The sequence below is a fragment of the Dendrobates tinctorius genome, unplaced genomic scaffold (genome assembly GCF_039654945.1).
Source record: "Dendrobates tinctorius isolate UK_male_01 unplaced genomic scaffold, ASM3965494v1 ptg000139l, whole genome shotgun sequence".
NCBI classification, from domain to species: Eukaryota; Metazoa; Chordata; class Amphibia; order Anura; family Dendrobatidae; genus Dendrobates; species Dendrobates tinctorius.
Genome location: NW_027361807.1, coordinates 12,644,413 through 12,657,682, shown reverse-complemented (window position 1 = coordinate 12,657,682; position 13,270 = coordinate 12,644,413). Strand labels below are relative to the sequence as shown.

Sequence of the window (13,270 nt, the reverse complement as noted above, 5' to 3'; positions counted from 1 at the left end):
ATGGACCAAACACAGGTCTCACTAAAGCTGGAGTCACACATAGCGACTTACCAGCGATCCCGACAACGATATCAACGTGTCAGGATCGCTGGTAAGTCGCCATGTGATCGCTGGTGAGCTTTCACACAGACAGCTTCACCAGCGATCAGCACAGCGACGCTGAGCGCGCGGCGTCGCTGTGTTCGTTAGTTACCAGCGCGCTGATGCAGGGAGCTGGTAACTAACGTACACATCGGGTATCCAAGGGACGCGTGTCTCTTGGAACCCGATGTGTACGTTAGTTACCAGCTGATCGCTGGTCTCCCGCCTGTCACACGCAGCGATGCGTGCTGGCCAGTGGGAGATCAGCGACTAAAGAAATGTCCTGAGGTTTCTTCCAGCGATCAGCGATACCGGCAGGGGGGCCGTCGCTGATCGCTGTCACACACCGCGATCTTGCTGGTGAGATCGCTGTTGTGTCACAAAACTTGTGACTCAGCAGCGATCTCGCTAGCGAGATCGCTATGTGTGACGGGGCCCTAAGACTCTGCCTCCAAAGTTTATTTTAAGGTTGATCCCTAAGTAGGCAGGTGTGGATTGGGGGTAGATTCAAGGCCAGTCCCAGCATAGATTCATCAGAGGCAGTGTGCTCAGAGATTGCAGTTATTTAGTGACTGTGTGCTCGGAACTTTGTGCTCGAAAGTACAGAGAATCAGACTCACAGTCAGTGAATCGCTGCTTGTAATCTCACAGTGTACTGCCTCCTGTCACTAATGCCCTGATTAATCTGACAGGCAGCGCTTAGAATTCTAGGGCTGTTCCTCACCTCCTGCTCTGAAAGAACAGTCACTTGGCCAGTGAGATCTTGGGGTACAGAGGTAACTAGTGGAGGCCCCGGTTCCTCTTCCTTTCATCCAGCCTTATGTGTGCACACAATCAGGGCTGGACTGGGACTAAAATTCAGCCCTGGCATTTGAAGTTACACAGGCCCACTAGTCACATGGTGACTATATAATATTTTTGTACAGTTGTAGGTTACAAGCAGTGAGAGGAGATTAACACGACTATATACCATGTAGTCACAGCTGTGTCCAGTATTTCAGCTCAGTCCTATTTATTGCTTTTAGGTACAGTACTCCTCCCAAAGCTCTGTCCCCTTTTGTACGCACGGTGACAGAATTCCTGGCAGAACTGCTATCCATTGGGCAACCAGACCCCCTGGTCATAGCTGCCCCTATCATACCCCCCAACTTTTGAGGAAGGGTAAGAGGGACAAAGACAAATTTTAGGCCACGCCCGGCCACACCCATTTCGCAACTAGTCACACCCATGTCCACGCCTAAGCGCACCCATTTAGCACTGCTGATCACACTGACTTGTACTGAGGGCACTGTGTGTTTCAGGTCATTGTCATTCTGGAAGACCCGGTCATGACATATCTTCAATGCTCTTACTGACGGAAGGAGGTTGATGGCCAAAATCTTGCGATACATGACCCCATCCATCCTCCCTTCAATACAGCGCAGTTTTCCTGTCCCCTTTGCAGAAAAGCACCCCCAAAGTATGATGTCTCCCCACAATTCTTCACGGTTGGGACAGTGTTCTTGGGGTTGTACTCATCCTTCTTCTTCCTCTAAACATGGCGAGTGGCGTTGATACCAAAAAGTTTCCTTTTGGTCTCATCTGAACACATGACCTTCTCCCATGCCTCCTCTGGATCATGCAGATGGTCATTGGCGAACTTCAAACAGGCCTGGAGATGTGTTGGCATGAGCAGGGAACCTTGCGTGCCTTGCAGGATATTAATCCATGGCGGCATAGTGTGTTACTAACGGTAATGTTTGACACTGTGTTGGCAGTTTTCTTCAGGTCATTGACCAGATCCTCCCATGTAGTTCAGGGCTGATTTCTGACCTTTATAAGAATCATCCTTACCACACGAGGCAAGATCTTGCATGGAGCCCCAGGCCGAGGAAGACTGACAGTCATCTTGTGTTTCTTCCATTTTCTAATAATTGTGCCAACGGTTGTTGCCTTCTCACCAAGCTGTTGCCTATTGTCTTGTAGCCTATACCAGCCTTTGCAGGGCTACAATTCTGTCCCTGGTGTCCTTAGACAGCTGTTTGGTCCTGGCCATGGTGGAGAATTTGGAGTGTGATTGAGTGTGTGGACAGGGGTCTTTTATACAGGTAACATGGTCAAACAGGTGCAAGTAATACAGGTAATGAGTGCAGAGTAGAGGGGCATCTTAATAAAACCTAACAGGTTTGTGAGAGCCAGAATTGCTGCTTGGTAGGTGATCAAATACTTATTTCATGCAATAAAATGCAACTAAATTATTAAAAAAAAAATAATACAGTGGGATTTTCTGTTTTTTTTAATTTTTAGAATCTGTTTCTCACAGTTGAAGTGTACATAAGATAAAAATTACAGACCTCTCTATTCTTTGTAGGGGGAATACTTTCAAAATCGGGAGTGTATCAAATACTGTATACTAGGATGAAGGACATATATACCAGGAAGGATCCTAGGATGGAGGACACTACTACATAATGGGGGAGGGAGGGCAACTCATAGGTCCATATAGGCTTTAGAATACCACAAGGGCTCATACATCTTAACCAACATTCGGGGGCGAGGAGGGGAGGCCAGGTCCAATCTTTGCGCTGGGGCCCATCAGATTTTAGTAACACCACTGCATGTGGGGTAATGAAGACAGATATGTTTATCAAAATATGAACGACTTTCCAGTGGGCAATATCTATTTATGCCAAGCAGAAAACAAAAAAAAAATCAACTCCACAATAACAACATTAGGACTTGGTCAGATTCATTTCTGTACTTTCATCATGTAGGCTGATTCTCATAGTTCACTTACTTTTCTAGCACATACACACTATATTGTATGATTCTGATCTAAACATTTTGTCATACTTCATTGATTAGGTTTATCTATATCAGGTCTAAGAAGCTCTTTGAACAATTTAGGTAAAATGTATGCAGAAGTTTTGAAAGTTTTTTATAAAGCTAACAATTTCATGCTTAAAGAAAAGGTTCACACAAGCCGACATTAAATTCATCCACTCTACTTTGAATCTGCAGGATTTTTCAGGAGAAGTATTACTAAAAATGCTGTTTACAAGTGTAAAAATGGTGGCAACTGTGAAATGGATATGTACATGAGGAGGAAATGCCAGGAATGTCGGCTGCGGAAATGTAAAGAAAAGGGCATGCTTGCCGAATGTAAGTAATTTAGTGAACCTCCTGCTTGTTATTTGTTCTATTCTCCTTTGTTATTTTTGTTATTCATTTATCTGTATTACATCATATAGATTACCAATACGTGTCGTAACTCATTAGTGATTGATTACTTGATATGATATGTAAAAAATGATTTGGCAGTGAAACAGTAAAATCTAGTCAAAGCTGCTGTATAGACGCAGCATTAGAATTACACATAGGAGCCAATTCATCCAGACTTGCATTTTGTACGCCGGGGTGCACTGGAGTAGGATGCACCATATTAATTAAGAAGCACATGCCTCTTATTGATTTTGGCGTATTTCTCCATATAGGAGGAGGAGAAAGCCAACTCACCATAGTAACCTAATTTGGTCCGGAGAATGGAATAATGTCCGGAGTCCAGCTGCATGGATATAAAATCTTCACTTTTATCGGTATGATTCTAAAAACATTTTTGCATCCAAATGATAACTCATCTGTAGAAACACCAACGCGTTTCTGGTGCACACGGCACATTTACTCTTGGCGTATTAGTAATGTGCATTTAAATACTTTGGCATTCCAGCGAGCACAACGGTAGGATAAATAAAATATATGAGAAAGATCGTTTAGAAAAGAGTTGTTTGGATGCGGTTTTCCAACAGGATAATTCAAAGTCAATTGACTTGATGTATATAGGTTGGAATAACGTTAGCCAACATAGAACTCGGACAAGTAAAAAAAAAAAAAAAATCAAAATAAACCATTAGTTCAGAAAAACAGATGATAACAACTTACTTTTATAATTAGAAGGGAGGAAATAAACATAATACATTGCAGTTACCTGGCAACAATGAAATAATGGACAAAACAGTCTTCAACAAATAATTGGAAAAAACAATAATTTTTTGTACCCACAAAAGCTATAATCACACAATTTTAGCAAAAATAGTAAAAAAGGATAAAACAGATATGTATATTCATCTGTATATGTGTATTTGTAAGTAAATCTTAAATAATACTTGTGTTCTAGGTAAAATATTACATGTAAAAAATGTCATATAAAGAATGTTTACTAACAGGTAATCCGAAGTTGTATAGTTATGGTATAAATATGTATGTAATACATACTGTTCATGTTTGTGCACCAAGAATTAAAATGAACAATTATCACCTTAATCAAAGCAATTAAATGACAACCTACAAAGAAAGAGAAGTTTATCAGTAATGTAACATAATATCTTTGAGCCGGTGAAGTCCCAAAGCAACTCTTGTCTTAAGTTAGGCATGTTGTCCCTTTTGGAAAACTGCAATCCAACTGTTTTCTAAATGATCTTTCTCATATGTTTTAATTACCCTACCGGTGTAATCACCGAAACAGCATAGCATTTAAGAACACTCTTGAAATTAATAATATACCATGAGTAAAGGTGCCATGTGCACCAGAAATGCGTTAGTGTTCTTATAGATGGATTATCATTGGATGTAAAAATGGTTTAATAATATTTCAATAAAGATGAAGATTTTAATTCCGTGAATCTGGATTCCTTCCCATTACTCTAGGTTTTTCTCATATTCCCTGCCTAAGCTTTAGAAATGTGCTCGAGTCATGGACTGAAGTACATGTTGGTTGTAATTTATGCCACTTTTGTGGCATAAATTATAATGAATTTGTCAGCTAGAATTGGCCATGTGGCCCGCTCCTAAGTTCTTCCCACTTTTCAAAAAGTTCGCTGCGCTAGGGCAAAAACAACAAGTTAAAAAATGTTTGCACAACTACATTTTGTACACTTTTTGAATAACATTTGAATCAGAACAGTTATGTATTTCCATCACATGCACTTCTATTTCTTCACAGTTTTGAACATTAGGGTCTAGTCTATACCTTTTAGGGGTGACAAAAGCAATGGAATCTTTTTGGGATATTATTCCATCATCAGGAGCATTTGTGTACACCAGTTATAGAGTGCATTCTTCAAAATCTTTATATGTGTTTCCATCCAAATCACTTAACTAGTAACGTTGATAGCAGTAGCACTGATACGATCTAGAGACATTGGCCCACTCGTGACTAGGTTTTGCTACAGCTTCATCTACATCATTAGGGTCTAGACTGTTAGGGACAGCGGAACACACTAAATATAAAATAAAAGAAAGTGCGATCGCCGCCCGGGGTCCACCGTGCAGAGGTGTTAAACTGCTGCTATATAATGGCAGACGCACAATATGGCGGTATATCGCACACGGGTTGAACGTCACCCAGTGTGCACTGGGTGTATTCTGTTAACTTCACAGAGACGCCTTAGACATAAACACTGAGTACTGAGCCTGTTGGACTCACAGGTCTCAGAGAAATGCACGCACGGGATATGGTCACAGGAGCTGGGCCCAAGGCAGAGGGACAGAGTCCGTCTAGACCTATCGTGCGTGCGGCGTCGCTACCGCGGACGCCCACAGGTGCTGCAGACTGCAGCGCGGCGCCTGACACAGCCGCTATGCGACAGTGCCCAGGAGGGGCGCAGTGTCAGACGCTAGTTAGGTGATGATATGCACTGTGGCCTGTAGCGTGCCACTGACTGGCGCTGACTCTATGACTAAGTCCCTAGCCACACACGCAATATCAGAGGGAGGGGAGTCTTAATGAGTCATTCGCAGGTTCATGCATCCGTCATCATTCACACATGTAGCAAGTAGAGTCTAAACTAGCGCATGGCCGAGAGGCCATGTGGACCTTTTATAGCCGTGCGCTTCCGGGACCTTCCAGATCTCTGAGATGGACCAATGAGATCAGGAGAAGGACCTGAGCATGTGATTCCCGATCTCCAATGGGAGATCATCTCGTGAGCATGCCCAGTAGCGATGAGGGGACTTAGCCTCTGGAGCGTTTTGCTGCAAAGCAGCCTGCATTGCTATTGCTGACCCAAAGGTGGTAGCAACAGCCAGACCCACAGAACAGGTCTGGGCAGAGCGTCTGGGATGCTGAGACTGCTGAGCAATCTCCTCTGCGGTCGATAGACATTGAGAGACGGCAGAATGTGGGCTCTGGATTCCTGCTGAGCTGCTGCAGGAACCCGACGCCTAACATAGACATTCAAATAATCTAGTACAACAACTGTAATCAAAGAAGCCATCAGCATTTTCACACTTGTGGGGTACAGAAATAACTTGAGTATCCTCTGCATTTTTTAAGATCAAAAAATGATCACCTGAGGTTGTCAAAGTGATTTTCAGGACTTTTATTACTAAATACTGGCTTGCTCTGTATAGGGACAATCTCTTCCAGCTCAGCCAGCGATTCCTGTGCTTCACTTAACCTTTCATCAAAAGATCAGCTCTTCCTCTTCTGGGCTGCTCTGTCGACAGGGCATCACTGCAGACCTCATGCTGATTGACAGTCTGCTCTCCGCAGTTAGATAGTAGGGCGCCAGATGTCAACCAGCATGCCTTCAACAGAGACACTCTGTCAACAGAGCAGAAGAGTAGATGCTGTTCTGTCGACGCAACATCAGCGGAAGCCACAGAATCGCTGGCATGAGCGGTTTATGACCACTCTAAGGTGGCATAGGTCAGTGCTAGGCAGAACAGGCAGGTAGTTAGCAGAAATAATAAAAATCCCAGATAACGATTCTAAGACAGGTGTTCACATGCCAATAAATACACTAATAATAATATAATAATCTTTATTTATATAGCGCCAACATATTCCGCAGCATTTTACAGTTCAACAGTTTCAAAACACAAGTCATAAGTAACAACGTTAACAATATAATAATTAAAGCAAAATAAGATGACCCTGCTCGTGAGAGCTTACAATCTACAATGAGGTGGGGGAGATACAAAGTACAGGTGTGTATTTACAATGGTGTATTTACAATGATGGTCCAGCCAACTTGAGGGAGTGAGGGATGGATGGAGATAGTGAATGGGCTACACATGCACACTTACACATAGAATGACTTTGATTAGTGAACTTGATAGGCCACTCTGAACAAATGTGTTTTGAGGGAGCGCCTGAAACTATGCAAATTGTGGATAGTCCTAATTTCTTGGGTAGAGCATTCCAGAGGATTGGTGCAGCACGGGAGAAGTCTTTGAGTCGGGAGTGGGAGGTACGGATTAGTGCAGAGGTTAGTTGAAAGTCGTTTGCAGATCGCAGCGGTCGGTTAGACCGATAGACAGAAATGAGGGAGGAGATGTAGGGGGGTGCTGCACTGTGGAGAGCTTTGTGGGTGAGAACAAGTACTTTGAATTGGATCCTATAATGAATGGGCAGCCAATGTAAGGACTGGCGAAGAGCGGACGTGTCTGAGTACCGATTAGCCAGATAGATGACCCTGGCTGCTGCATTAAGTATGGACTGGAGAGGGGATAGTCAAGTAACGGGGAGGCCAATTAATAGAGCGTTGCAGTAATCCAGGTGGGAGTGGATCAATGCTACAGTGAGGGTTTTTGTTGTTTCCATGGTGAGAAAAGGGCGGATTTTAGAGATGTTCTTTAGGTGTAAGGGCTCTTTCACACTTCAGTTTTTTAGCATCAGTTCAAATCCGCCAAAAAGTCATAGAAGCGGATCCGTTCTGAACTGATGCGAACGGATGGCACAGGATCCGTTTTCAGACGGATCCTGAAAATGAGGAAATATAAAGGAACTGCTGGCCGGGAAGGAGAGAGAGAGAAGGAGAGAGAGAGAAGGAGAGAGAGAGAGAGAAGGAGAGAGAGAGAGAGAGAGAGAGAAGGAGAGAGAGAGAGAGAAGGAGAGAGAGAGAGAGAGAGAGAGAGAATTTTCTCCGGCACCCAGCAAGAATTTCGGGTTAAATCAGTGTCTGGAGGATCCGCCACAGAAAAAAACGTTGCAAGCTCCGTTTTGAAATCTTTGAGGATGGTGACGGACAGCAACTTTTGGCGGATCCTCACAAAAAACGGATGCAACGGACAGCAATCCGTCACAATCCGCCATTAATGCAAGTCAATGGGGAAAAAAACGGATCCTCAAAAGAAAATTGAGGATCCGTTTTTTTCAAAACCTGGCGGATTGTGACTGATTGTAAAAAACGGAAGTGTGAAAGAGGCCTAAGGGGCAAGAGATTGTATATGGGACGTGAAAGAGAGATTGGTGTCAAACATAACACCCAGACAGCGCGTCTGCTGCCGGGGTGTTATTGTGGTGCCACCCACGGAGAGGGAAATGTCAGATTTAGGGAGGTTAGTAGACGGCGGGAGCAGAAGTTCAGTTTTGGAGAGGTTGAGTTTCAGATAGAAAGCGGACATGATATTGGAGACTGCGGACAGATAGTGATTGGCGTTCTGTAGTACAGCGGGGGTAAGGTCGGGGGATGACGTATATAGTTTTGTGTCATCAGCATAAAGATGATACTGAAAGCCAAATCTGCTGATGGTCTGTCCAGTTGGGACTGTGTAGAGAGAAAAGAGAAGGGGGCCAAGGACTGAGCCCTGAAGTACCACGACAGCGAGAGGAAGAGGAGATGACGTGGAGCCAGAGAACAAAACACTGAAGCATGAACAAATGCATTCTTTATTTTCCCAACTTGTTCCCAAGCATGAAAAAGACTGAATAAAGACTTATCTTTCACACAATATGACTTAAAGACAACAAAAAATATAGAGTTCCTACACTGAACATTTTTCTTATGATTATAACAGGTTTACTAACAGAAATACAATGCAAGTCAAAACGGCTTAGAAAAAATGTTAGACTCCCTTCTGAAAAATCATTCGGTGAAGATAATGATGGCATTGAGATTAAGGATGTGACATCTACAACAATGACAAATCAGGTACGGACATTATTCTTTAATGTCATGTATTAAGGATGCAAAGTCAATTTTTAGTTTTGTTTTGCATTATGTCTATGTAAATGAAACTATCAATAAGTTGATACTGTTTGGACAAGTGTAGGGGAATAAAGCAAGCATAGTCAAATAATTGCTCACCCATGGTACTTGTACAGGAATTTTCACAACTCTAACATCGGGATTTACAATATGAAGCGCTGCTTTGCTGCTGTGTACAGGTATTCAACGTTATACTGGCAGTAGGGGTAATGCATTGAGTAACAAAAGACAAAGTTGCTCTGCATTTTTTTGATCTTTCATCTCCACTATCAGCACTGCGTAACAGGGCTATGTTCTCAAGGCAAATCTATCAGAAAACATTATGGCCAATACCCATGAGATTGAGATAACCCTTTAAGTAACATGTACAATTTTGTTTTGGAAGGATATTAATATCCTTAAAAAAAAGCATTTTTTTAGTAACATTTTTATTGTTCACAAAAGATAGAAGTACGAAACAATATGCTTGGGAGCATTGTAAATTAAATGTAATATTTAAAAGAATAAAAAATGTTGTTTGTTCCATGAATAAAACTGGGGTTTGATCTGTAGATAATGGGAAATGAAGTATTTTCATAATTGTATGTTGATTTAAATTTAATCTATCATCACTCACCAGGCTTTTGCTACCTAATGTGAGAGCAGCATAATGTAGGAGGAGTCCCTGATTCCAACAATGTATTTAGTTTACTGGGTGCATACAATAAGATTTCTTAGATGTAGCGTGAAGCAGAGCTGAGAAAGCTAACCCTGCCCCAACCAGGCTCTCTATGTACATTGGGAATCATATCAAGAAGAAATAGCACCAAAGAACCATTTATAAAAGATTAAAGCTTTATTGAAAAAAACATATAAAAGCATGTATAAACACAGGCAGTAGGGTGATTCCAATGGAAGGCCAAAGAATGGAACCACAGCTTGGACAGGTAACAAACAGGCGGCAAGATAAGCAGGTTGTGACTAATTCAACAGTGCAAGTGCATTGTGCAAATAAACAATCCCATGAACATAGTGTATTTGTAATAATTTTTGAATAATTATCATATAAGATGCTTGTTAATTAACTTTCTTCAAATATTTATCACCCAACTGTCTATTCATGTGTGTAATATCTCAAACCATCAATTTGTGTGACATGTATATGATTGTATACGGAATTTGGCAGTGTCTTCTCATATAATTTTGCCCTTGGCATATCTGGGACTCGTTTGAGCCCACTTTTTTCTTCATGGTGTATGTATGATTCCATTGTGTGCCTGTTCATACTGTCTCTATTTCCAACACAGATAGCTCCTCTTTATTATCCTTTATTTTCTTGACACATCAGTAAATTAGTTCATATCACCAGAAAGAGTACATGTATATGTCATCAGAAAAAATACATTCATTACGTTCCTGATTTGCAATAACAGCAAGAGTCCGGATACACGCCAACCTGGCTTTCTGTTTCTCTTTCTGCGCCTTTTTAGGGTATTAATAGGAGCATAGGGACAGCCGTCAGACGAGCGGGGGCTGCCACTTCTCGTCATCTTAGGGTGCCAACCTCTGCCAATAGGTAGGCTGCCATACAGAATTATAGAAAGGGACAGTGCACTTATATCAACATGGCCATACATGACCGATAATAATTCAAATTTAAAAAACGACGCTTAGACATTAATCGTGGAAGAAAAGTGGCTGTGTGTTTATTTTGGGTTAATATAAATAAATATTAAAATCCATTAATAAATACAACCATATAAATAGTCAATATTACCAAAACCAAGAAACAATCCGCCCCTTATCGGGCGATTTTCCCACAAAAGAACACACGGCAATTACTTGAAACAGGGGGGGGAGGGAGAATCTTCTTATCTTCAGTGTAGATCGCTGACTGAGGAGAAAACGGCTAACCTCTGTGTTTATATAATACAAAAAAGACCGCCAAACAAAATGTCTTTTCTCCAATCATAGACCGTTTAAAACGGCGCTAACCAATGAAAACATAGCCAGTTAAAACCGTTTCCAGGCAGATTCCACCTCACCTTAGGCTTAAATTAACCTTTTAATATGATAAACTTAATAAAAATACGGTCCGCATGGCCATGACGGGAGTCTTGATTCCATTACAGTAGAATCCAGTGTTATGCCGAAGAATTCAATACATCTACATGGGAAACTGTCTTTTCATGTGCGACTGGAACTCCGAAATTCTCACATAGACTAATAAAGTTAGAAAGAGCTTTGGAAGAATCAAAAGTGTTGGATGGGCCTACCAGTAAAAAATCGTCCAAATAGTGTAAAATACCAACATTGCTGGTATTCCTCTCCAAAACCCAATGTAAAAAAGATGAAAAATTTTCAAAGTAGTAGCAGGACAAAGCAAAACCCATTGGCAGGCATTTGTCAATGAAATAGTTGGCATTAAAATAAAAACCTAAGGAATTAAAGCCATCAGGATGAACTGGAAGGAGCCTGAATGCAGATTTGATATCTGACTTAGCCATCAAGGCATTAAGACCGAATTTTCTCAAAATATCAATGGCAGTGTCAAATGATGCATAGCTGACGGAACATAAAGAACTATCAACCTGGTCATTTAATGAATCACCGTACGGGTATGATAAATGGTGAATCAATCTAAAAGAGCCAGGTTCTTTTTTGGGGACAATGCCCAATGGAGAAATCCTGAAATCTTCCAATGGAGGAGTCGAGAAAGGGCCAGCAAACCTGCCCAAACCCGATTCACTATTTATTTTCTCTTTAGCTATATCATTGTGAAACCTTAAAGAAGGTAAATTACTAACTATCTCGCAACCTGTGCCATTAAACGGAGGGACATGAAAACCGGAAGAAAAACCATTAAACAACAATTTACTGCTCTCCTTGTTTGGGTAAGTATTTAGCCAAACTAACATGTTTTCCAGATTCACTGGAGTCGGAGCTTTTAGAGTTAGCATCTTTGACCGTAGATTGCAGGGAGGCTTGCTTTTTAAAACATTTTGCTGTGGGGTGAGAATTGCCGCAAAAGGAGCATTCATGTCTGAACTTACAATTGTGACTCCATTTGCAAAAGGATTCATTAAAAGCGAAACAAACCCCTTTTCTACTAGCTGTATTTGACAATTGTTTGGAAAAAGGCTGCCTCTGAGGGAGCATTAGGTTTAACCATAATCCAACATCTTTAACCCCCAAATCACTTGGGGTGAACAGCTAATTTCTGCCTAAATGCTTCGTCATAATGAAGTCATGCAGAACCTCCAAAATTTCTGTATGCCTTGAGGATGATATCTAGATGTTGAAACAATTTACTGCACAGGCTAGGGTATTTTTCTCCTAGGACGAACGAATAAATTGAAAATGCCTGCAACCAATTGTTAAAAGATTTTGGAGATACCCGCTTGTTTTCCTCCGATTCAAACCTATCGTCTTTCTTATCAAAATTTATTCGAAATCTCTCTACGAGGCAGAAGGGAGAATGAATCAATATAACTACCTTGCCAAATAAGATCTTTCGTGCTTGAATTTAAATGGAAGCCTAATGGAGATAGCTCGCAAGTAAGGGCTTCCTTAAACGTGTTTTTGGGCAAGGGTAATCCCATTGACACAGGGTAATTAGACAAATTAATATCTGTACTTTCCAGAGGCTGTGACATGGGAGGGATAGTTCCGCTTAATGTCTCAGCCAGAACATTTCTAAACATTTCTTTATATCCTGCATGGACATGCAGACATCAAAGTTCTCACCCTTCCTGGGATTGTTGTCAGGCGACGAGCGTGGTGGAGCACAGCCAGCGCTCAAGCCCTCCATGTTGGGCGAGCACCGCTGAGAAGGTCCAGGATCTGCCGAGTCCTCTTCTTCCTCGGAAGATGCTTCCCGCTGCTCCGGCAGTGCTTGTATAAAAGGCGCCGGGGCATTATTTCTCATGGCGGCCGCGGTGCTTGTACGACCGCGACGCCCTTCTGCCATGCCGGCGGAAACAGCTGCTGGGTCCGGCCCTTGACGATGACGTTGACTAGAATCTCGCGCTTTGCTAGCTGCTGGGCGGCGGGATACTCTGCCTCTCTCGCGACGGGACGTCCTGGAGCACTGAGGAGATGATGACAGGGAATAGGCCGATGGAGGACGCCTTTTCCTTCCGCTGGACACTGAGGCTGTTGTGGCTGGAGCATGTTGAACTTGCGGCTGCGACTGGGAGCACGGGTTTGAGGTAATGGGGATAGCGTCAGATACTGCCAAA

The 13,270-nt window shown here is 42.2% G+C and overlaps 1 protein-coding gene across 4 annotated transcripts in view; it reads left to right on the top strand.

Moving 5' to 3' along the window:
* Positions 1 to 13,270, top strand: part of NR1H4 (nuclear receptor subfamily 1 group H member 4) — a 319,951-nt gene that overhangs the window by 208,642 nt on the left and 98,039 nt on the right. For all 4 annotated transcript variants that reach the window (XM_073545035.1, XM_073545034.1, XM_073545036.1 and 1 more), the window contains 2 exons: positions 3,082 to 3,222; positions 8,860 to 8,993. In XM_073545035.1, the coding sequence (XP_073401136.1) occupies positions 3,082 to 3,222; positions 8,860 to 8,993 (275 nt within the window). The remainder of the gene's footprint in view (positions 1 to 3,081; positions 3,223 to 8,859; positions 8,994 to 13,270) is intronic.